Source organism: Natator depressus, chromosome 13 (assembly GCF_965152275.1).
Source record: "Natator depressus isolate rNatDep1 chromosome 13, rNatDep2.hap1, whole genome shotgun sequence".
Classification (NCBI taxonomy): domain Eukaryota; kingdom Metazoa; phylum Chordata; order Testudines; family Cheloniidae; genus Natator; species Natator depressus.
The window spans coordinates 7986651-8012648 of NC_134246.1; the positions used below are offsets into that span (position 1 = coordinate 7986651).

At 43.3% G+C, this 25998-nt stretch overlaps 1 protein-coding gene across 2 annotated transcripts; it reads left to right on the plus strand.

Moving 5' to 3' along the window:
• The first annotated feature begins 203 nt into the window (after positions 1–203).
• GATA5 (GATA binding protein 5) lies at positions 204–25888 on the plus strand. Of its 2 annotated transcripts, none has more exons than XM_074969695.1 (7): positions 204–342; positions 2058–2785; positions 6939–7114; positions 20674–20799; positions 22141–22228; positions 23326–23450; positions 24887–25888. In XM_074969695.1, the coding sequence occupies exons 2-7, from the start codon at positions 2260–2262 to the stop codon at positions 25040–25042; spliced, it is 1197 nt and encodes a 398-aa protein (XP_074825796.1). In that variant the 5' UTR covers positions 204–342; positions 2058–2259; the 3' UTR covers positions 25043–25888. The 2 variants fall into 2 exon arrangements, with proteins under 2 accessions (XP_074825796.1, XP_074825797.1); XM_074969696.1 differs by lacking the exon at positions 204–342 and adding an exon at positions 1809–1954.
• Positions 25889–25998: the final 110 nt, after the last annotated feature.

Here is a 25998-nt window from a genome sequence, read left to right on the forward strand (position 1 = left end):
AGAACACAACGGCCTACCTAGCCGGGGGGGTCACGTGATCCGGGCCATACAATTGCCCTGCTGTAAAGCGAAGGGAACCACTTTAACTTCGAGATTAGCAGAGAAAGGAGCCAGTTAAAGCAGATAGGGGAGCTGGGTCAAACCCTATCACAGCGATACCACTCCCTTCAAAGGGGAAGGCGGCGCGGGGGGGAGGGGGGCTAAAGTCACCGATTCTTTACTGGGGAGAAGGGGGGGGCAAGCCAGTCCCTCTTTTTGCTGGAATTTCCCCGAGGATTTGGATTCAGCTGCTTCTTAATTCCCACCCAGCCATGCACGGTTTTGCTCCTTCCCCGCTGCACTGTAAGTACTTCTCTGCGAATTTATCTGCCAGCTGCCCTTATCTCGGAGATAATGCCTCGGGAGTCGGGAGGTTTCCCGATGGGATTCTGTTAGCTTTGCAAGGCAGCTAGTGATATTGCTCCGTGATTTACGTGGTCTCTGATTTGGAAAAAAAAATCCCATTTTCAGATGGTCCTTTTATACAGGGGCCAGATTAGGATTATTTTGCTGCTTATCGAGGAAGCAGCAAAATCCTGATGTGGAAAGGAGCCTTCCCTGCCACCCCTACGCAGCAGGCCGGCCGGGGGAATTAACAACACTTCGCATTCTTCGCTTTGCTTTCTCATTCCAAAAGATCGGTTTAATGCCACGCTTTCTGTTGCTCCTGTGTGCAGCAGCCGCTCTCGTTATCTTTTCACCGAGGCCCATTATTTACAGCGCGGCCACGATTGCTGAGTTGTTTTTAAAAAGACACCGAATTTGCTGACTTCTTAAAATCACCGAGGAAGTTGTAGGGTTGTGTTGCGACTTCTTACTGTGGCTCCTGAATAGACTGTGATGGCTGAAAGCGAACAGGAATCTCTCTTCCTGGCAGGGTTAAACGCAAATGGCGTTATTTATATGGCAGGAAAGTCTTTTTGAAAAGTGTTGATTTTATGTGTTGTGTTTTGTGTTCATTATAGAACGATTATTCCTATTATTTCATCGGTTGCAAAATGTATCTTCACAAAAACAAATAAACCAAGAATCAGTTTCGGGAGCATATTAAATGTTTAAAACGACTGCAGGGTTTTTATTTGTCCAAATCGGTGTTGTAAAGAAAAAGCAAATCCCATTAGAGAACTTGGCGAAATTTACATGGAAAGCAGAACATTCGTGAAGACATTCTTTAAAAAAAAATCGTACTAACAAAAGTTGAGAGCATTTGTTTAAAACACAGAAGTACCCCGTTTAAAATACTGTGTTATTGTATCTAGCCTAAATGTAACGTTGGGACTTTGAGTGGCGTTTCTATAGGTAGATACTGTAAAGCAAACTCCAGAATATGTATTATCACCTGCAAAGCCAGTATTTATATAAGTAACACTGTATATTTCAATACATATGATGCGAAATATACAAAATACACATAAATTATATATGTTGCATATGATCGTGCATTTGGATATATCTGTATGTGTGCTATACTTGTATATGATCGTGCATATGTATATAATTGTATGTTTCGTATATTAGATATGTGGGATATGTGTGTTGTATTATGCAATATAATAATACCCAATATAGTGAATTTTCTCTGTAGATTTCAGAGTAACAGCGTGTTAGTCTGTATTCGCAAAAAGAAAAGGAGGACTTGTGGCACCTTAGAGACTAACCAATTTATTTGAGCATGAGCATTCGTGAGCTTTTCTCTGTAGAGTGAATTATTATGGATAATACTGGCAAACTGAATAACTAAAAGGGGACTCAGTTCTGAAATAAAGATCTGCATCTGGCAATAATCCAAACCTTTAATTCTCGCCCGGTGCTTCTTCCCATCCTCATTCGTTTCGTCGTGTTTAGCTGCGATCTCCTTCCATGAAGACGTGTTAAAACATCCCTCCTCTTCACCAGTGTCCGTGTGGAAGGGCAGGTGCAAGAGGCTGCTGCGAACCAACACGGGTTTGGTTTTTTTATGATCTAATAGTTGTGCCATTAAAAAAAAAAAGTCACACCTGTCTGCTTTCCTGTTTCAGGTGCCTGGAACTGTTACTGACCTGAGCCCGAACATCTGGAGACAGCTGCAAGGGAGCAGCCCGGCTTCTCATGTCAAACTCCCAGCCCTGGACATAGGAATCCTGAAGCTTCACGCCACAGAAAACTTCTGCTCCGACTGAGCGGCTGCTTTCCCCGACCCACGGCTGCCCCGGGCCTTGGTCCCGCTTTGGAGGATATAAAATGTATCAGAGTTTAGCCCTAGCCCCCAACCATGGGCAATCGGCTTATTCCCACGACTCCAGCAATTTCCTGCACTCGTCGGCCAGCTCCCCGGTGTACGTGCCCACCACCCGGGTGCCCTCCATGCTGCAGACCCTGCCTTATCTGCAAGGCTGCGAGACAGCCCACCAGAGCCACCCCCTGGGCAACCACCCGGGCTGGGCGCAGACCGGCGGCGAGGCATCGGCCTTCAACCCGAGCAGCCCTCATCCGTCTTCGGGCTTCCCCTACTCGCCCAGTCCGCCCGTCAGCAACAACGCCGGCCGGGAGGGAGCCTACCAGAGCCCGCTGCTCCTGGGCAGCGGGGCCAGGGAGCAGTACGGCAATGCCTTGGTGCGCTCGGTCAATGGATCCTACTCCAGCCCCTACCCTGCCTACGTGAGCCCGGAGATGCCTCCCTCCTGGACCGCGGGACACTTTGAAAGCAGCGTCCTGCACAGTCTCCAGACGAGGCAGGCTGCCTTGCCGGGCAGGAGATCCACTTTCGGTAGGTGACCGCACCTGGGCCCTGGTGCACCGCAGAGCCCAGCCCGGCTGGGCCGCACGCGGCTCCCGGTACCTCTGCGCCCCCTTCCCTGCTCCCAGGAGCCCTCCCTTCTGGAGGCCCTGGGGTAGGTTTAGCTATTTTTAAAAATGCAAACGATTTGTAAGGCACCCACTTCTCTAGCAGAGGAAGACGGGGGCTTGGGGGGGGGGGAGAATTGGACCCACGCCGGTTTGTTTTTCCAACCCATTGCACGTTTCCTGGAGGGCAATCCACTTTTTGAGTGGGGCCTACCCTGTCTCCCGCTGGAGCCAATGGACGCTTCAGTGGGCAGCAGGATCCGCTCCCTAAAGTGCTGCCAGGAGCCTCATGGAAACGGAAAACTGACAAAAAAGAACCCAGCGTGTTCGTGCACGGCCCGGTTCTTGTGGTCAAAGTAGCGCCTGACTCTGCCCCGCTGGAGTTAATGGGACTAAATGGGGAGTCAGGTAATGGGCGCAATGAGGCAGGAGAATCTGACCCCTGAGTTTGAAGTGAACCTTAAGGAAAAGATGGTTCTCTAGAAAGACCTCCTGTGTCTTTAACCCTATGAAGGGTCCAGTAGTGGAATCAGCTGTTCCCTCCCCTCTCCAGGCAGGAACTGGGTTGTTGCCACATGAATGCCTGTGTGTGTGTGTATGTATATATATATATATATATATATATATATATATCAAGAAGGGGAAAGAACACGTTTAAAAAGGAGAGTGATTTCCCTGGAGGACAGGAAAATGGAGGTAGTTTAAACGCCTTGCCCTTTACCCCAAATGATCTCTGCTTTCTACAATATCGACTCTGTGCCTTCGCCTCAATACTTGCCCTTGTGTTTGAATTAGGAGGGCAGATTTATAGCTCCTTCCCTTTTAAGTAATTTATTGTGGTAAATTAGTTTATATTTGAACAGACTCTTGGTCTCCTAATTCGCCTTCACCCAAACAATTCCCCAATTGCATCAATCTGCTGCCTCTGGAGAGACAGTGAAATCTAGTCAGGCGTTGAACAATAAAACCCACTTCAATTCGTTTTTATCCACACGGAGAGCCCTTTTAAATCAAGGTCCTAGCCAACTTTCCAGCTTCTCCCCCTCCTCCCCCTGACCCTTCCCGGTCTGCTAAATAAATAGGACCAGCTCTAGTTTATAACTCATGGGTCTATTCTTCTCCTAAGATTATGTTTTGAAAAGTACTTTAAAATCCACTTCAGGATCTCATCCTTCTTATTATCTTTACTGCGGTGAATCGAATTATCTTATCTCTCTAGTGAGAACAAAGTAAACTAGGAAACATGCCTCCACTCCATGTTTCTTACGAACTTTTCCAAATTGCGGGTCCCACTTTCTTTTATTGCACGTTAAACAGCTGCTTCTTTATGATTTCTGGGAATCGTTTTTATTTGCCTTTGAAAGTAATGTACAATCTTTTCCCCCACTGCATTAGTTGGAACCCCCTGATGAGTTGAATGTAACTCTTCAATGCGCCTAAAGCAAACATTAATCCCATAGAAATCACCCCAGTTTATAAACTACCCTCTTTTCTGTTGAGAGATGTGGATTCCTTGCAAAGTCATTCTCTGTGCCATGCATTGTGTATGTTATTGGCCTTCCAAAATGCAGTGTTCAAGAATCTCTTTTAGTTATTTATTTTTGCTCTTAGATCATGTGAGCGAGTGTGAAGCGCCTTTACACAACAACAAAAAGTCCAAACTTTTTTCTTTTTTAAGGATCGCTTCTTTAATAGGTCCAAAGGAGGTTAAACCAGGAGTGCATTTTGATTTGGAAAGAAAACAGGCAATTTTCAAACCACGAAGAACAGCTTCTTCCAGAGTGGGAGGGAGGGAGTTATTTCGGGGGGGGGGGGGGAGAGGCTTTAAATCAACTCATACTAAGACTGAAATAATAGGGGTTGCTCTGTATCGCCTGCTTGTAAAATAACTGAAGCAAAAATACATAGCTGGGAGATACACAAAGCCAGTCAGACAAACAAAACGTTTCACTTTCCCTTCTGATTTCTGGAAGAAGGGGGTCAGATCTCACTCTGAAATGTCTAGTTAAGTGCCCCATGAATATATAATATTTGGGACTTAGGGGAAAGTATACATGTGTACCTATGTGCAAAATATGGGTGTGTGTGTAAAACCCATGTCCTCTTTGTGTGTGTGTGTGTAAAAGATGTGCATGTACGTGTGTACACACACAGCACATTGATTTTATATTCAGTTTATTTTACATGTATGTTCTATAGCCACATAGTATGGATATATAATACAATTAGATGTGTGGTGTCTACAGCCATACACAACTTCAAACTCCCCCAGCGATGGTCCTGGGAGCTGTAAGATTGACTGGGGAAAGCTGACCCCCCCCCCTTTCCCCTGTGAGTCTGTCATTTGTCAGCTCGGAGCTCTAGGTGTGATTGATACCCACAGGCCAGCATCCCCCGAAGTGGTACATCAGCCATAGACATTCCACCAGGCCTTCCCCAGCCTGCTTGTCGCCACCAGTCAGCAACCAACACCATTTGATTGAAATCAGGAAAGTCTTCCAGTTCCCTCCCTCCCCCCCTCCTCCTTTTATCATCTTACAATAACATCATAGCGATCATTTATTTTTACAACCGAGCTGGGCTGCACCCGGCCCGCTTCCAGCCACATGAGAAGCGGTTTCTGGGGAGTCCTCAGGGAAATGAAATGAAATCAATCTTCATTATCGCCCCTTGTCGGGGATATTTATTTTTTTTAAAAAATCATTAAATGATACATTAAAAGGTTAAGTAAAAAAGAAAACAGGGGAGGGGGCGGGGGCTTCTTTCTCCTTCTTAGCAGATCGTGGAGACAGGTTAGAGCGCTGCTAAAAGCAGGGATGGGGTGTAACTGAAATAGGTCCTTGCGAGCAGGTCCCCTCTGGTGCTTTGCAATGGAGAGAACTTGATCCTCAGCCCAGTGAAGCCGATGGGAAGGGTCCTGCTTCAGAATCCAGGCTCCCATGAGAGTCGGCAGAAAAGAACTTGGTCTGACATATTCGCCTGGATTTCTTTCTCTCTCTCTCTCTTGACCCGCTGCGGCTGGAGTCAATGGGAGTTTTGCAGCTGACACCCCTGGGTCTGACACTTCTCGAGGCCATGAAAAGTGGGAGACCTGCTGATTGACGGGATGGGCAAACCGACCGGGCTATCTGCTGCCATCTCTGCTTAAGCCGAACTCCCCTCTTCATAGCCCTGGGACAGGGCCCTCAGCTATTTCCGCCTGTGATTTATTTCATACTGGGGCAATCCAATACAGGTGCGGTGAGGAGAAATCATTGAAGTCAGTAGCAAAACTCCCTTTGACTTCCACGGGGCCAGGATTTCACGCGTGGTGTTTTCACCTGCGATCGGGAGGTGGGCAAAACTGTCAGTGACTCCAGTGGGAATCCTGTTAGGGAGGGATCTTCCCCTAACATCTTATTTCTGATCCTTATTTACCATCGCTCTCGGTCACTTCCCGTGCCGGCTACCCCTCTGATACTTGTTCCCATGTACTGATTCCCTCGCCCCACGCCGCACAGGGCCGTGTCCCTTCTTCCAGCTGAGTTTCTTCCCGGTATCCGTGGCGCACTGGTGTGGTATTTTCAGTAGTGATGTTACAACTATTTGCCGTTTAGGGAAAACAAGCTGGCCGGATCCTGGTAAGCCAGAGACGCACAGCACGGTCCTTTGCGGGAGCCAGGAGATGGCTGACAAAAGCCTCAAGGCTGGAGAAAAATTCTGCAGATTCTTTGGCCGAAGAGAAGCCGGACGCCCCGGTGTGTCTGACACTTGGTGTCCCGGGGCTGTTTGCTCTTGCAAAGAATCGTATTTAGGAAAGTAGCCGTGGGGGGGGGGGGGGGAGGTAGTTAAAGGTAAATTTCAGGGGCACCTGAATGCGCAGCAGCCAAATGCTCTCCCATAGCGTCCCCCAGAGCAATCGGTGCTTAAAGGGCTAGGGAATGCCGTTTTGCCTTTTGTTCCTCTTAAGACAAAACTGGGTTCCTTTGAGGACCGGCGCGCTGGCTCTGCCTAGCCCGGGTCGCTTGGGATCCCCGCGGGGAAGTGACCTTGTCCGGGGAAGGGAGCGAGCGCCTAACCAGCTGCGTTTGGGTCAGTTTCAGAGTACTTGGAAGAATTCCCCGGGGATGGCCGAGAGTGTGTGAACTGCGGGGCGATGTCCACCCCGCTCTGGAGAAAGGATGGCACCGGGCACTATCTGTGCAACGCCTGCGGTCTCTATCACAAAATGAATGGCATCAACCGACCGCTCATCAAGCCACAGAAGAGGCTGGTAAGGCTGGCAGCCCCCAAACCGCCCATCTCTTTCCCCCTCTCTCCCGCAGCGCGCTAGGGAAGTGGGGGATCTGTGCCGGCGCCAGGCTCTGGCTAGAGGGGGTGCTTTGTGCGCTCCGGGGCGGGGGGAGAGGCGAGTGAGGTGCCTCGGAGCTTTCTTCTGGGGCTTGGAGAAATAAAGGTCTGGCCCCTGAGATGTTGCAGCTCCGAGGAATCCAGCTGAGAAGTGAACTCGTGAGTGCTAAGCAATAATCCCAGCCATATTTGTGCCGTCGGTCGCTGGCGATCGATCACGCATGATGATGATGATAATTATTGTTCATGAGTCGTTAGCTATTATTCGCTGGTGTAAAAACAGCGCGCCCACCCCACCCGCCCAGCCTGACCTGTTCAGCAGGTAAAGGTGGGAGGATGAAATGACACCAGCTCGTTACAAACGGAGACTTCTGTGCAAGTTTGCAAGGAAACTAACTAGCTATTTACACAGCTACTGCAGCACTGGTGGTAGTCCTACAGGACTGATTTGAAAGGAGAGAAAGCGGTAGGCTAAGAAACCAAAGGTTTACATATTTGTATGTTTCCTCGGGCAGATGATTTATCGAATCTGAATAGAGTGACATGCTCTCCCCTCAGTCGTTCCCACAAAGAGAAATCCAGTGGCTTGATTTTTACAAACATAGTCTTTGACACTGGAATACAGAGGTGTAACCCCTTAATCGAAATCTAGAGCTGAGAGCAGTTGGGTGCTTTCGTTTTGCAAGGTAGGATGAAATTCACATTGATAAGCGCGGGTTGTCTTGTCCTCTTTCCTCTCTCAGTCCACTTGCCTCGTATTTCAAACAAAGGACAGGGTTTCTTGCCAGTCAGGGGGAAATCTTTAAAGTTTGGGCCTGTATAAAACAGAATCTAAAGAGAGAAGCAAACTATGTCATGTCTTTTTTTGTTTTGTTTTTAATATGACCACCTTATCATTACCCGGGAACTGGCCTTTCTCTAAATATTTTTTATCCCCTCTATCAACAAAAAGTCTGTGTTTAAATTCAGGGGAAGTTATTCAATGTTCGTTTGACATATTTTGACATTGTTCTTTAAAAAGAAAAGAAAAAGCCATGAGCTTAGTTGGGATTCTAGTGTACAGTGGCCAGTTAAAACAATATTGTGTGCAAGAGAATATTGTGTGTTTATAGTGCAGAAGAAGTGAATTTGCTTTTCATGTCAATAATAAAGTTATCTTTCCAAAGTTTTGCCTCTTGAGGCCCCTGAAATTTTCTGCTATAATGCCTAGCAAAAAAACACACACCATATTTTGGAAGGCTACCAAAGATAGATTAAAATGATCTATAGAGTGTCTGATTGACCCTCTGTTGGGTTTTTGATCACTTTGAGTGTATTTTATTGGGATAAATACATGTGGGCACATGTATGCATTGCTCTCTTAGAAGTAAGGAGTAGACAACTAAGAATCTACCAAAGGAAAATACAGCCAGGTTAGCTAGAGAATAAAAAAATAGATATTAATGGGAATAAAGATCTCAAAAATGAGGGTCAATGCCATGGGACTGTATTTACATTTAAATGCTAAGATGAGTAGCTGTGGTTTTCTGCCTCCAGTGTATAAGGACCCCTTTCAATGACAGGAGAGATCTATTAGGACCCTCCTAGTTACTTAACTTGCTTGTTATTGAATGCAGGAATTCACAGCTCCAGATACATTGGTGGATACAGGCTGATCAATTACAAACATGTATGAAAGCTGAGGATATTTTTAATATTGCTCTCAAACAGGAAAGGCCTGGTTCTGTGCATAGAGCTCTTAAGTGTGCATATCACCGGTCCAAAGCTCCTTGTGTGCATTTCTGGGTTTGCAGAAAAGTTTTCCCATGTAGGCTCCCCAAGAGAGAGGTTTGAGTTCTGCCCTTCACGCAAGTCACCAGCTCCCACCTTCCTGTGATGCTTCTCCAGTCACAGTTAGTGCTGAAGTCAATGGGTGTGTTGCTTGAGCGTGGCTCTTCGAAGAGGCTGGTCAGAAATCATGGCTACCACGGTGTGAACTGAGAGGAGCCTTTTTTCAAGCGAGCACCATAAAAACATGGGCAGTAGAGTGTTTACCGGATGCGTGGGCCCCGTACAAAGTCAGGAACCACTTTGACAGCTTGTGGCTGAGGGTTGTTTAAATTAGCCAGCTGAAAAATGCAACTGGGGAGTTACTAGTGGTGTGGCATGTGCCTGTCCTTGTGAAAACCTTGACCAAAACAAAGGCATTGCCTGTTGGACACTAGCTATTTGTGTGTTCAGTGGAGGGGCTGATCTTGCAATTCTGATTCAGGGGAATGAATAGCCTGTGCTCAAGGATAAAATGCCTACGGTCTCAATTTAGGACCAGACCCAACTCCCATTAAAACCATCAGGCCTTTAATAGATTGAAATAATGAGTATATCTTAACAATTACTCTCCATAGTGTAAATGCCCTCAGGACATTAAATTAAATTAAATTAAATGACATGCTACTAAGCAGTATTTTCAGATTAAATGTGCCTCACCATTTCCAACCATTTCGATGATCACAAACACATAGAATAGGCATAGTATCAGGTTAATATATAGTAGTGCATGCATCTAGATAGACAAGCTGATTATCTATCTACTAGAATGCATGTTATCACCTCTTTCTAATTTACTTTTTAGGCTGGGCTGAATATGGAACAACAAGTTAACACTGATCTAGCCTTACTTCTTTGAAGTCAATGAGAGCTTTGCCACTGATTTAAATGGGAGCACAATTGTCCCCGGTTAAATAAATACTGTAGGCTGGAATCTCATACAGTCACTGGTGCATTTCTGGCTGTCAGCATTGGCTGAAGGATAGGTTATGGTTACTGTGTTCATTAGTTGCTGTATCTTTTCAGATTAAAATATTAATCTTACAGATATTATACATTGGATTCCATCACAGTTGGGTCTCCTTGCAAGGGGGAGAAGGTGTGTCTTTTTCATGTAAATTCACCTTTGATATTTGAATTTAGTTGTATAAAGCTTCACCTTTTCACACTGCAGTGATTGGAAACAGAGCTCAGGGCTCGATCCCTCAAACTCTTAATCAGTCAAGTCCTCCCACCAAAATTAGGGAATATCACACCAGTAAATATAAAGTTTCAGTTGGAAATAGATTTTTTTGCTAGAGCTTAGGGTATGAATGCTAATGTAAAATCCCTAATTTTTACACGTATGTCTCCAAAAAGCTGCAAAGACATTTGCACGTTAACTGTGTACGTAATCTGTGCATGTGTGTAAAGTAAAGCCTGTGTGCAAGTGTGTGCAGAATTAGGGTTTATCAATAAATAATTTGGTGAAGACCCTAGTAGTTTGGTATTAAAGACACTGTTATAGATATAATGTAACAATATGAATAGGATACTACGCTCATTACTCAGGTAAAACTCTCATTGGATGTCAATGGACAGCTTTGACCAAGAATTTACAGGATCAGATCCATACAGCTCAGGGATCCCTAAGAAGCCCATTTTCCTTTGCATGATGATAAGTCTTACTGAGGTCACTATGCAGGGACTTTGGTTTTTAACAGAATGTTTCTATGAACAATTACAATCTCTGTGCAACATTTGTGCTTAGTGAGCCTCAGTGTAAATTGTCTGTTTTCTGTCATATTGCCTTTGAAGCTTTGTTTACAAGTTATCTAGGCAGATGCGATTTGTTTTAAAATTAAAACTAACATGTATCAGTTAAACTGATTTAGAAGTCTAGTGCCAATTTTTAATAAGATTTTTAATGGATTCCAACTTCTTATTATAACCAATTTCTTAAGAAAAACAACTGTTTTAAAATGTAATTCTTCTGTCCGCCTTGCTGTGTTTTGCTTTCTGGTATTTACTGATATCTTCAAAAGTCAGTTACTGGAAATAGTAAAGATGCTTGTGTCTGAATTAGAGCGGGGCAGGAACTGGATTTTCGGTTTCACAGAAAATTCCGTGATTTCAGTTCTTCCCATTCCAAAATGGAACAAACCCCCCAAAATGTGAAATTTCCCATTAAATGAACATTTAAAAACATTTATTTCAGGTGAATGGAAATGTTTCCTTTTGATAAAAATGAAACATTTCCTTCTGATTTTGCTTTTTTACATTACACATAATATAATATCAAAACAAAATGTTGTTTCAAACCAGGAAATTAAAATGTTGCATTCTCAAAATGGAACATTTTGCCATCATCAGAATGCTCCATCCCATTATTTTAAAACATAATTTCATTAAAATCCACACGTTTCCCCGGAACGTTTTGCTTTCAGTGAATCAGCATTTTCTGATGGAAAAACATTCCGTCAGAAAACTTCCAACCAGCTGTAATGTGAATAGTGTCTGTATACTGGGGCAGATTCTGATCTCAGGTATACTGATGTAAATCCAGAGCAACTCCACTGATTTTGAAGACCTTTTTTGTTGAGAGAACTGTGTAACTGACTTCACAGCAGATGTTTCTCAGAGTCCTTTCAATATATATAGCAGATGAAATGGAGACAAATAGGTTGCACCATTATTAAGGGTGCATAGAGTTAGGGAAGGCTAACTCTCACACCTTCCCACTTGTGTACTATGTCCAGGCTGCCTAAGGACGCCGGGGCTATTTCCTATGCTGCAGGGGGTTAGGCCTGATCACTGATCACCCATCCTTTATGCAACAGCCTCATCAGTAGAGCTGGTCAAAAATTTTCTGATGCTATGGTTTTCCATTGGAAAATGATGATTCAACAAAATCTAAACCATTTCACTAGAATGTATCAATTTCACCAAAAAATCCAGTAGGAAATCATCAAAATGCTTCATTTTGACAATAATATACTAGAATATAGTTGAAATGATAAAGTCAAAAAAATTTTCGATCTTATCAAAACTAAAGGGTTCAATAAGGTTGAAATGAAATATCTCAGAATATTTTGTGATATGAACATTCAGAGATTTAGACTTTTTGTCCTGATTTGAGACAAAACCAAATTAAAAATCCCAGAATTTCCCATGGGATGGAAATTCAATTTTTCAGCCAGCTCTCCCCATAAGAGGAAAAGTGATCAAGTTAGGGATGGTTTCAGAGCTCAGTCCCACTTATTGCATGTTCTAAGCTCAAAACACAGATGTGTAACAGCCATTTGATATGTCCAGCATCACTTACCTACCATAATCCTCCACCCCAGATCAGGAGGAACTGTTGTTAGGTTGTTATTACTGATGGTATTTCCAAGCTGGGGGATGTAATGTATTTACATATGTATATATTCAAAGCTCTAGGCCTTGCCACATTGGGATATGCTACTAAGGTATTTTGTTGAAGTATTAGGACTTATTCATTGTAGGGGCTTTCCTGGTACAGGCCATCTGCCTAGCACTGGGGAATCATTACTGACTAAATACTTTTAATTCCCAGTTTTTAGAGATGTAACAGCTAGGACTGACAAATGGAACTAATCTAATGTTTAGATAAACCCTGATGTGTACAAGCAATCTTTCTTCTGACCAGCCCCAAATCTCAAGCTGTAGAGGTCTACGGCCATGTGCAAACGGTACTGCACGCAGGCCAGGTGTGTGTCTTAGGCCTTGTCTACACTACAGGGGAAATTCGATCTAAGCTACGCAATGTCGACAGGAGACGCTCTCCCATCGACTCCCCCTACCCTTCTCAATCTGGTGGAGTACAGGAGGCGACAGGAGAGCAATCTGTGGTCGATTAAGCAGGTCTTCATTAGATCTGCTAAATCGACCACTGATGCATCAATCTCCGCTCGTTGATCCCCTGGTAGACAAGTGTAGACAAGCCCTTAGCCTGTCTGGCAAGCTCTCACACAGCTCCTCTCCCTCACTCCCACATCCCAAAGACTCCCTTTATCAGACACACCGCATGCATAGCCTCTAATTTTTAGAGTCCAGGCAGTATCCTATTCACGTCAACATTCACGACCATGTGAAGGATTTTCTCTGGCCATGGCAGGCCCTGGTAGGGACAGGGTTTTACACCTATAAGGTCTGATTTGTCATCCATTGAAGTCAATGGCAAAGTTCTTATTGATTTAAGCACTGCGGGGTCAAGCTCCTAGTGAAGCGAACCTCGTGCATCTCTGCAGTTTCGGACACTTGAAAACACAAGCTGCTCATGACAGCTGCTCTTTTTGCTGCAGCGATTCCTAGTGCATTTTTCTCCAGCTGAAGTCAACAGGAATCTTGGCTGAGCAAGGAGGTTAGTACAGACTAATATCATTTGGATTTGTCAGGAAAATAAATGGTCAGGTCTGATATATTTACATTTTAACGAGCCACTGAGCATGTAACACCCATTCCCCAGAGGGCTATACATGCCCAGTAACTATTTTTCATCATTTTTAAGCAATTATTCACGCACGATTCAATGCTGTGAGCTGGAAAGCGAAAACATTGGGACCAGCTCCTGTAATCAACTCCATGTAGGCAGACACTTGTACCCACCTGGAGGCCTGTGAACCAAAGTATCTGATTGCAAGATCAGGGACTGGTCTATGGAAACTCACAACTCACATTATTTACTTGTTCCCATAATATAAGAACTAGCGGCCACCGAATCAAATTAATGGGTAGCAGGTTTAAAACAAATAAAAGGAAGTTCTTCTTCACTCAGCGCACAATCAACCTGTGGAACTCCTTGCCTGAGGAGGTTGTGAGGCTAGGATTATTACAGGGTTTAAAAGAGAACTGGATAAATCCATGGATGTTAAGTTCATTAATGGGTATTAACCAGGATGGGTAAGGAATGGTGTCCCTAGCCTCTGTTTGTCAGAGGGTGGAGATGGATGGCAGGAGAGAGATCACTTGATCATTACCTGTGAGGTTCACTCCCTCTGGGGCACCTGGCATTGGCCACTGTTGGCAGACAGGATACTGGGCTGGATGGATCTTTGGTCTGACCCAGTATGGCCATTCTTATGTTCTTATGTACAATTCCCATTGACTTCAGTGGGAGTCCCCTGCACAGTGCTTTGGCCCTAAGGGGGCAGATTTTCAGAGGGACTTAGCTCCCATTTAGGCACTGGAAGTGCCTTTCAGGGTAATTCAGGCACGCAGCGCTTTTTTGAAAATCAAGGCATTAGCATCACAATGGGAGCTGATTGGCACTGAGCACTGGAAAATCTAGCCCTTAATGTCAGATTCACACTGGCATTTTTCTACTGGTATTTGAATCCTGTCATCATACAAAAAACTGGTTGTTCTGGTGATTTAAAAACAAAGTGACTGGTCCTTCAGCAGGCCGATAGCTGGACGACCACTTCCTGCTGCAGTTACGAAATCCAGTCTCCAAATGGGGAAATGGCTCCGCCAGCATGCAACAAGCCAGTCTCTCGTCTCCATAAGCAAGATCACTTGAAAAAAGAATTCGGTTCTGCTCCCACTCAATCAGTAGCAAAACTCTCATTGTCTTCACTGGAGTCAGGATCAGGACCACCTGGGAAACCAGTTTCAACCCCAAGGAATAAGGCAGAAGTGGGAGGCCAAAAAGGGGTGAAACTGAGGATGGCTGTGCTCTGGTTCTAAGGGCATGTCTACACTACAGCCGCTTCAACGGCACAGTTACGGCGCTGCAGCCGTGCCACTGTAGCGTGGACACTTCCTTCGAGGGTGGAAGGTTTTTTCCCCATCCATGTAGTTAATCCACCCCTCAAAAGGAGGTAGCTAGGTTGACTGAAGAATTATTCCATCAAACTAGCCATGTCTACACAGGGGATTATGTCAACCTAACTACGTTACTCAGCAGGACATAACATTGTTCACAGCCCTGAGCGACATAGCTAGGTTGATCTAACCTCTAAGAATAAACCAGGCCTAAGGGGCCCAGTGTTGCCATCCCTATGTAACAGACCTTCCACTGATATAAGCTCTGCGGAAATGGGTCCTAAGCAATTGTTAACAACATTGAGTCTACATTAGTTACCAATAGTTGAGTAAAGGGAGCTGGAGTGAGCTCTCAGTACACTCCAGGAGAAGGACCCATGTCTTCTTGTCCACTTTATCCCTATTGTTTTCCCTTTGTTCCTATTTAAATTCTCACAACAGGCTTGGTCCTTGTGGTTGTTGTTGTTTAATTAACTTTGAAATATCTGAGCTGAACAAATTCCACAAGGATTAATTTTTAAGATGCATGTTGCCATCCTAGGTCTGATTTCCCCCTGCCCTCCATAAAACCATTGTTTAAACCCCCAAAGCTTTTTTAAAAAAAAAAAAAAAGTCGAGCTTCAGGGTTTCACATTTGCTTTGATTTTGCTAAGTCCTAGACTTTAAAAAAAAAAAAAGTTTTCTGCACAGAAATTTTCTGAGCAATATCCCTGCGTACAGTCTTCACTAGTTGGTTGGTAGTAAAAGAGTGCTGTACTTGAACCAGTGAATTCAATGAAACACTAAAGTCTCGTTAAGATGAGGAACCGTTGAATTACACTCCCTTACAGTGCATAGAAATATATACTTTGTAGTAAAATAATGCTCTGTTCTCTTTATCTTATGAGCTTCATTCTGTAACCAGCCTAGACAGATATTTCACTATGTATTATTTTGCCTGCTGGGTATGCTGCTTTTACTATGCAAAATTGCATTAAAATAAAAGGCATATTTTGCGCTAGAGATTTCAATGTGACTGCACAGTAGCACAGCAGGAACGATACTTAGCAGTTCTGTATACAGTAGTGTAGTCATGTATATGAAGTTACGGTAAGTAAGAATAATACAGTTGCTAGCCCATTTTATATGATACGGCAATGTTCTGTAAGCAGCAGTTTTGCGACATATCCTTTTTTATCTTTGACATGAACAGAATGCAACCCTATTGATTTCCATAGAAAGCTACATTACTTAGTGATGGGCTGGGACGGAATTTTGTTTTATAGAGCATCTTTCATAGTCAAGGTATCTTGAAGCACTTTACAAAATAATAAATTAGGCCCTGATCCTGAAAGCACATGTAACTGTGCATACGTGAGTAGTCCCATTGATTTTAATATTAAGCTAATGCAGAAGTTGTGATGCTGTCCCACAGCTAACAAGCAGCTCGGAGCCCTGGCTCAAGCCGAAGCCCCAGAATCCCTGAAGCAGGATTCTCAGCCTAGGTGGAGGAATCTCTGTCTCTCCAGCAGGGCACAATCCTGCAGCATGCTCAGGACACGCCTGATATCTGTCAGTCCCCACAGCAGAAAGGCTGGATGCAGGCCTCTAATAATGCAGTTTTGGGTTGACCAAAACTATTTGCAAATCCAAGTCAAATTTGGTGAACAGTTTCACCCAAAAAAAGAAACAGAGAATTTTTCCCCCAAAAAGCCAAACTGTCTTGTTTTGACATTTTCAAAATAAAATAGGATGTTTTGTTTAGAAATGTAGCTAGATTTTTTTTTAAAGGGTAAAAAACACCCAAAATGAAACAAAACAAAATGGGGGCGGGAAATTGGTTTGGGTCAAATGAAAGAAAATATTTTTCAGATTCTTTTGGTTTGGCTGCCAAACCAAAAAAAAATCAATTATCTGCTGGCTCTATTCTTAACTTGGTTCTTATTCAGTGAAAACATCCACTAATTGTAAGATTGGGCCCTTTCTGAGGAATCAACTATTTTCCAAGTTACTGAGGTTGTAATTTTTTTTTTAAGGCAAACATAGAACTTTCCACTACACGGTGGCACAGAAAAATATCACATGGTTACTGCAGCACCTCATGAAATAATTTTGGTAGAGCATGAATATCCACATGGATATGTTCCGTGCAAGTTATTGCACTGTTAGCAAAAAAACCCAACAAAGAACAAAAAAGGAAATAAAATGATTAAGTTGTTCTTATAATAAGAACAATGTTCTCATGAAAATCTATAACACCAATCACATTCTGAGCTGAGAAAGCATGTTCATTCGATAGAGAGGTTTCAGAAAAGAGTAACTATAGCCATTAGTTAACTCTTCGTGCGTAGGTAATGCCACTTATAACATCCTTTGAGGACCTTGACTTGGGGTTTGAGCTTAAATACCATGTTAACTGATGGGTATCTAGATCGGTGCAAAATGTATGGTGTGTTTTGATTTACTATTTCATTGGTTTCAGTTCATGTGATTTCCCACCCCTTGAGTTTTAGGCTCATTCGAAGCTAGAATGGCAAAGGAACTCAAATTAATAATCCCCAGCTCTTATATAGCATTTTTCATCAGCAGATTTCAGACTTGTGTGTTTTGCAACACTCTGCCTTGTGTCTGGGTTTGTATGGTTTCATGAGACATCTCAGTGATCCAGCTTTCAGAGGTTTCACAAAGGTTCATTTGACCAAGAAGACCTACCATTTGCCCACCTGTAGCAAACTGTCTAATGACCCCGTTCCCCAACAAGTCATGCCCATCTAAAGTGGCAACAAGTTTTGATGAGATGTTCTGGGGGTTCAAAGGTATTTTCTATGAAACGCCTCTACTTTCATTTCCATGTTCTGAGTTTCTGATGGTTTTGTGGTTTTCTTCAAACAGTCAGCCAGCTCCACAGAGGGACCATCCTCTGTTAATTCTGAGTTTCTTGGGCCAGTTGCTCTGTTAGACCTTCATGTAGCTAACTTTAGCGTACATTTTATTAAATATGCTCAGACGAATGATTCCAAGAGCTTTATCAGCAGCAGTTGGCTGTCAAGTGCAGCCCATGAAGGGCTTTTTGTTTAAATGCTACATTTATATAAATAAACACTGGAGTACAATGTTGAAGTCAACAACTTCCTAGACAAGGTCAGAATGCTACAATGGCGGACTTTGCATTGGGGGTGGGGAAGGGCAAGAACGCTCTTTCTTTTAAGTAAACTGCTGGGAAATTAGTAATAACATTTTGTACCTTTTGTCCTTCAGTAAGCAAAAGTAGCCTTGACTGTGTCTTTCTTGCTGCAGTGGAAAGTTAAATCACAATGGGCAACTTCAGAGAATGTTTAAAGTTTTTTAGACCCAGTGTTTTGGTAACCCTGGGCCTGATCACGCTCCCAGTGACTTCCCTAGGAGAAGAAGATGGTCCCATGGTCTGTAAAATTATTTGAAACAACAGTGTATTAAAACTATCTTATAGTTGGTTCTGAAATGCCGTCAGTTACATATTACTCACTCTTCCGTCACAGAACTGCTGGGTGACTGATGATGCAAAGATTACAGAGTAGGAAGGATTTTCTGCTGAGTTAGGCACTGAACTGGAACTGAGGAGATGTGGTTTCTATTCCCAGCTCAGCCCCTGACTTGTCTACATGGTGCTTTAGTCCACACAAGAGGGTGTAACTTTTAGTCTGTGCTAGGCTATCACACACTAAATGACCCGGTGGACCCTGCTGGTGCACACTAAGGTAGTACAGTTTGAAATGGGACCACATTAACGTGCACCAGGGAAATTTTAGTGCGCACCAGCACGGTCTACATGGGCCATTTAGTGCACGATACCCTAGCACAGCCTAAAATTTACCCCCGTACGGCGTGGACTAGAGTGCTGTGTAGACAAACCCTTTGTGTCTGACCTTGGAGAAGTCATTTAATCTACCATGTGTCCCAGCTCCCCATTTGTTTAGTGGAAATAGCACTTTCCTGTCTCGCAGTGTTGGGGAGAGAATAAAATCCATTAGTGATTTGAGGCCCTCAAATACGAGGGTGATGAAGGCTGTAGAAGTATCTAGATAGGAAGACCACTTTGGTGCCAGGCCTAGTATTGGAATTCAGTGGTCAGGAGCACAATTTCAGCAAGTCTGACCTCATGTCATGAGACCTACTTGATCATCCGGGGCGGTGGGTCCAGCCCCTCAGGTAGTACTGATCCTGCTATAACACTTAAGGGTGGTACTTTCCAAAGCTCTCAGCACTGGCCTTACTCTACATCCAGTCAGTGGTAGAAGTCCCCCAGTCTTCAGCGGGGACAGCTAGGCCAAAACCAAGCACTTTGTAAACCCTCCCCTTAATACCAGATGTGGTCCTTACGACTGTGAGTAGGCCCATTGGCTTGCAGTATGTGCTGCTTCCATGGGACTATTGATGATAGGAGGGACTATGGGACTGTTTTCAGGCTGGGTTGTGCCAATTCTGCAAGGTGCTGATCTCCTTCTTCTCTAGCTGAGTTACCTGAGGATGCTCAGCTCGACACAAGATGTGAGCTAGGCAAATGGGGCCCGATAGCAGTTAAGGAGGCATATCTGAGGGCAGGATTTTGCCCAGGTTAGCTATACCAGGTTAGCTATACCAGGTATATCCATGACCCCATCCCTCCTGCTCAGGACAGAAATTGCTAGGGAAAGATTTTGAACATCATCAGATTCTTTTCTGTGCAAAAGTTAATCCACTTGCATCTCAGGGTTATATTTTGGCAGGTTGTTTTTTGAAAAATAAATAATGTATAAAGGAATATAATGATCTGCAACAAGTTGCTGCAGCTGCTTCACTTAGCAACCAGTGACTCAAAGAGCTTTCTGTCACTTTGCCCTCCCTGTCTTCTGAAACTCAAATCTGATCTGCACTTAACAACTAACCTTGTAAAACGTTTCATTTTTATTCCTTCTCCCCTTACCCAATTTATCACAATGCTTAGTAATGATGTGACGCAATAATGGGAAAACAAAACAGATGTGGAATTCTTTGTTACTTGCATCACCCAACATCTATCTCCGTGATGAATTGACATTTTTGTCCCCAGGCTGAAGAACATCACTCAAACACGGGAATGTGGCGATAGTCCATGATATTAAATATGGCACCAATATCTTTACACTTACTGAAGACTCCTGTTCAAATAGTTGGAATGCCTAGCGCTAAGAGACATTAAAATGAAACGCCCATAAGTTGACAAGCTAAAACCCTGTGTTGAGAGCTCTGAATTTCCCACTAGCTGAGAACACGATTGACAGAGACAGGCCTGCTGCTTCTACAAAGTGTTTCTGCTTCCAGCTAAAGAAACATTAGCTTTGGGACTTGTCCTGCAGTCAAGCCACCCACAAAAATTGGAATTAATTAGTGTTTGGAAAGTGCTTTGGGCTCTTTAGATGAGAGGCGGGAGACGCAGGAAGTGCAAAGGATCATTCTTTTTTTATGAACCTGTTCCAAGCCCAAACACCACTGATGATTTACACCAGAGATCAGTCTGGCCCCATTTAACTTTAACAGTTAATTTAAATCAACAGCATTTTTCTATGGAGTTCGCAAAATTTCTGCTTTCAAAACATGGATAATAATTCTTATAAGACTCGTCTCCCTCCGAGTGGATCACTTGGAAATTATCGCACCATGTTATGAAATGTTATTTCTCGGAACATATTTGTTTAACATTAGTGGAAGGGATTAAAAGGATGTTTGCCAGGTTTATCAAGCTCCATAAAAGAACGTTTGCAAATCAAATGAGCTCACTGGACAGCTATTTCTTTGATGTGAATTTTGTTATCTTGTGCATTTAGTCAGCATTTTTCATTGTCCAGGAAATCAGTGTAATTTGAGATTTTTCCTTTTCCCCCTGCATGCAAACTCTTACTTTTCTTTTTTTCATGTGTGTGGGGTTTTTTTTAGTCTTCATCGAGACGCGCCGGCCTTTGTTGCACTAACTGTCACACAACCAATACTACCCTCTGGAGACGGAATGCAGAAGGAGAGCCAGTCTGCAATGCCTGTGGATTATACATGAAACTCCATGGGGTAAGGCACTAATTTATCCTCCATAGGAAACCATATTGTCTTTAATCATTTCCCACCAGGTTTAAAATATCCTGCCTTCACTTCCTATTGGAAGGGGCAGCTTTATCCAGTCCAAGAATCGGAAAGAATTCAGAAAAGAGCTAAAGGAACGATCTAAGTCTGGAAAACATGTCTTATAGTGAGGGACTTAAGAAACTCAGTCTGTTTCATTTATCAAAGAGAAAGTTAAAAGGTGATTTTTATCACGCTCTACAAGAACATACATGGGGAAGACATTTCTGATAGTAGATGGCTCTTTAATCTAGCAGGAAAAGGCATAATGAAATTCAGTGGTTAGGAGCAGAAGCTAGATAAATCCAGACTGGAAATAATGTGCACGTTTAACAGTGATGGTAATTAACTATTGGAACAATTTACCTGTGGACGTGGTGGATTCTCCATCACTTGAAGTCTTTAATTCAAGGTTTGCTGTCTTTCTAAAAGATCTGCTGTAAATCAAACAGAAGTTATGGGCCTGATGCGGAAATTACTGGGTGAGGTTCTCTAGCCTGTGTGATGCAGGAGGTCAGAGTAGATGGTTGTAACAGAGCCTTCTGGCCTTAAAATCTATTAATTAACTTCTTTCCTTTCCATTATCTCAGGGGCACAAGTGTGATTCTGTTTCTGCTAACATTTTAATATGAATGTAGTGGATAAGAAAGATGTGATTGCTAGCCTGGAGTCCCCTGTTTCCATAGAACAGGTTCCTCCAAGGTAGCAGCAGGGCAAACTTTCCCAGACCAGGACTATGCACCTGCCCAGACCTGGCAGGGGCACTTCTAGAGGAGACAGGATGGTTTAGTCTCCACGCCCATTCGATTCTTGGTTTCTAGCAAGAAGGGCAGTTAGCGCCAAGTTGTGGAGGTGGTTTGATGATGTTTATCCACTCAGGGCAGGAACCTCTAGTGAATTGTCCATAGGCCACAAAGCAGACTTTGTGCTTCAGCCTGGGCCAATTTGAGCCAGTGCCCTAGAGGTTAACATCTCCCTATCCCATGACCATTCCCTGGGAGACATCCAGTGCCCCACACACTGGTGTAATTTAATAAGACACAGTTGCAAAGGTCACTAATAAATCAGGAAAAGGAAAATAGGAAATAATGGAAAAGAACAAAATTTGTGTGAAAGCCTCAACTGTTCAGCCTTATACATCTTCCAGCCAAGGCCTGTTGTGGAGAAAAATAGCACTTAGTGAAGGACAAGGTCTTTGCACGAGCTACAGTATGTAAATATAAAAGTAACACACGTGGCAGAGCTCAGTACAATACACTATTAATGATTCCAAACTTTGTGGGTGTCAAGGTGCCACGACCCCTGGCAATGAAAAAGGAAAGCATCCAGACAAGGAAAAGGAAGCCTAAAAACATTACCAAAGGCAAAACCTCAACAGGTATGGTTCTTTTATTATTCCTCCCTATGGCTTAGACTCTAAGCAGGGCCTAGTGTTGTCAGTGATTCTACAGCTATGGAATTGGCTACAAAGTTAATTCCTGCTACAGAATATGCCTGCAGAATCTAATCTTTCCTACAAGAAAACAGAGTGTCTTTTAGTCTTTATGACTGGAAAGAAAACCCTGCAGATGCAAGCTGATGCAGTGTTGTTTCCCTGAGCCTCAGACGAGAGTCCCATTCTTCTCATTGGGGTGTCCACTCATGTTGGCGATGTAAACGGCAGTGCTGTTAGCTGTCTCACTGCTGGGCATTTTAGAAGACACATGCAGACACTGTATCCCTGGCTGTTGGATGGATGGAGTATATAGGGGTGGGAGCAGTAGGGCAGCCGGGTATTGTCAAGAGTTGCTGGGGCAGAGGGAGGTAGGAAAGGTTAAGAGAGGATTTAAAAAATTCCCCTCAGAAGCACTTGAGAGAGATCTTGTCAATTTCACTTTGCTGCTATACACCTCCATGCTGCGCAAAGGGTTCCTGAACTGCAACTTCAGCAGCAAGGGTGTAACTGGTGTAAAGGGGAAAGGTGGGGGCCGGGAATGCCTCAGATGGTCTGCTGAGCCAGTGAGGGGAGTGCCTCGTGTTGCACTCAGCAGCAATCCTCTTGCTGGTTTCAGAGTGGGGCTGATGGACTCTGAAACCATTCCAGCCCTCTTCAGTCAAATGCATGATGAGAGCCAGGCTGTGGGGCCTTTAGTGTGATGGGTGTTAAGGTGGGGAGCAAATGAGTGGACTCGTCTCAGGGCTCTGACAGGAAGGGCCACCCAGGAAGAATAACGTTCATGTCTATCACGTGTCTGTCTCCCTCCCAAGTACCTCTAGCGTGTCACTTACCAATCAGTTCTGTTTTTTCCATGTTTTATCTGAGAAACAAACAAACAAACTACCACACAAAAAGTACTCTCATGTTACAACAATGCCATGAGATAGGAGATTCTCCCCTAAAAAAGTTCAGGGAGCTATTAAAATATAAATGACTGTTTCTCTGAGAACTGACTTATGTGTCTGCTACTTTATCAGCTGGTAACCATTATCTTTCAGGGTCTACAACTTCAGCCACTAACTCCCCTTCTTCCATTACAAACTCGGACAGCACCGTCACTTTAAAAACCGAACCCAATGTGACATCACAGTACCCAGGACAAACCATAGTGTCAGTCTCCCAGGTAAAGCTTGAGATCAGAGAGCTATTTGTATTTGTTCGCATTGATTTTTTTGACTAGCTGGTACCGGACTAAGTAGTTTAACTGTCTGTTGCTACAACAAGCCAGTTTCATAATTAGACTCTCCCATCCACACCTCAACCTGTCTTCTACCCCTAAACGCACCTTTTGCTCTGAAAACTATTAGGCACAGATATGAAGGGTCGCCACAAGTTTTATAATTTGCATAGAGTCCAGTTCTACCCTTCTACAGAGTACACAGCTTCAACTTGCACTGATGGCAATGGGAGTTATGTCCATGTAGCTGGGCTTGATTCTGATCTTGCTCTGTTGTAAATCAGGAATAACACAATGGAGTCAATTGAAAACCAGTGTAAGTGAGATTAGGAACTTGCACAGTTCTTGACAGCTTTCTAATCAGACAAGTATATACTTACCTGTATGGCATTTTCTTTATTGTTCTGCTGGCAATTAGAGGTGTATCTAACACTCATGAAAGTGCAGCGCAAAGAGTGTTCTCTAGAGATCATTGGGTGTCAGACCCATTTCCTGTCTCACGAGTTTGTCTGGATGGGTTGCATTGGGTGCACGGATTGGTGCTTTGTTTATCTGATGGAAGAGATGGCTCTAAATCAAAATATTCTGACTATGCATCATCTTTATATTGGGCCTAACCAAGCCTCTGAATCTGAATATGTCTGAATTTAAGGGAAGTTCCGACTGAGATCCCAACTGTGAGACTTGGTGCCCTCTCTAGTTTATAGTAGAGGTTCTTGGTTGACATTGATAAATTTGATTGGTGTTATGGTTATAAAGAACATACATGTGCCCAGAGATCTCCAAACTGGACACATTCAATCTATCTATCAATCAATCAATCCAATCAATCAATCAGTAGAGCCAGGTATAGCACAGGCTTCTTCCAGAGAGCTCTGCAAAGGCACTTTAGTCTTAGAATGAAGCAATCCTCTTGTCTAGTTCTGGGGTTCTCTTGAGCATACAATTCTGCTAGGGTCTAATCTATCATATTCATAATCTGTCATATTCATACTACTAAATTATGACAAATCTGACTATTCTTTTGCTAATGACATGGTGCGAGTAATGGGTTTATCTTACATTCCCTTCATTCAGAATTGGAACGCTGTCAGCTAAATTGCTGGGGTTTTCAATAGAGCCTAAGGAAGATAGGCATCGAATTCCCATTACATTTCAATGGAAGTCAGACACCCAACTCCGTTAGGTTTCTTCGGAAATCCCATCCTAAGTGATTAGCTAGACGATTTTAGAGCTAGATTATTGCATCACTGATCAAAGACAAATACAAATAAATAAAAGTAACTGTAACTCAGTGTTCTCATTTTGAAACTTCTGCTTTAAATATATATTAAAATACATCTGTGGCTTTATAATAATTCTCCTTATCGTAATCTTCATAGGCTCAAAGCCAGTCGGATGACACACTGGCCAGCGGCCATTCCGAGTTCAAATTTGAACCTGAGGATTACGCCTTCACTTCTGCTACCATGACTCAACAGTCAGGACTAAGCATTCCCCTCCGTCAGGACTCTTGGTGTGCACTGGCATTGGCCTAGAAACAAGGCTTCCAATAAAACACTCTGGACCAACCTTTCTACCTTCCCAACTAACGGATAAGAGGCAAAAGAAATGGCTGCCTTAGAGCTTTGGGACTGAAAGGTTTCAAGTAGTCAATATATGATTCTATGTTCAAAGACAGATTTCTCTCAGAGGCTGGAAGTGAAAGCTTAGAAAATGTTGGCTATACTTGGCCAAGTTCATTCTTCCTGACTGACTTGTTCTGTGGTACTCACGCCTCTAAAAGCTTTCACTCTGCAGAAGTGAACTGGAGATGCCTCCCCAAAGCAAAAGAAAAGGGGATGTCTCTCTTTTCATGAGGAATCCTTTATCTTCCTGAGACGAAACAAATAAATACATCCCAGAATCTATGTTTATTCACGATTATTTCTCCCTTCTCTGACTCCTGTGTGTGCAATTTCTTCCACTTTCCAAAAGACTGTGATAATATAGCACCAGGTAACTTAATTCTATTAACACGTAAACTGTGTTGCCTTCCTTATGTTCACTGGCCACGGCAGGAAAGGAAAAAAAGACCTTGTTGTTTTAAACGTATGCTGTTTTATATTAAAAACAATCATCTCTATAGAGCATTCGCTTCTGAAGCATTTAGTCTCTCAACACTGATCCCATGAGTCATTCATGACATAAACACGCTGCTCTTCCAGTTCTATATCCAAAGAAAGAATTTCTTTTTCTTTTTAGGCAAACCATGTGACAAAAATGGTCAAAAAAGATTCCGATAATAAAATAAAAAAAACCTTTGAAATGTCCTTTTTCTTTTGGGTTATTTTGTTGTCGTTTCCAGTATTGCCAACTCCACGCATTCAAAAATCACAAGTAAAGCCCCTAAAAATCATGAGCTCAGCTTAAATTCATGAGATTTTTTTTTAACCCTAATAAATGTGTGGTTCTTTTTATTTGCCTTCTGGTGTTAGACTGTTTAGAGTTCATG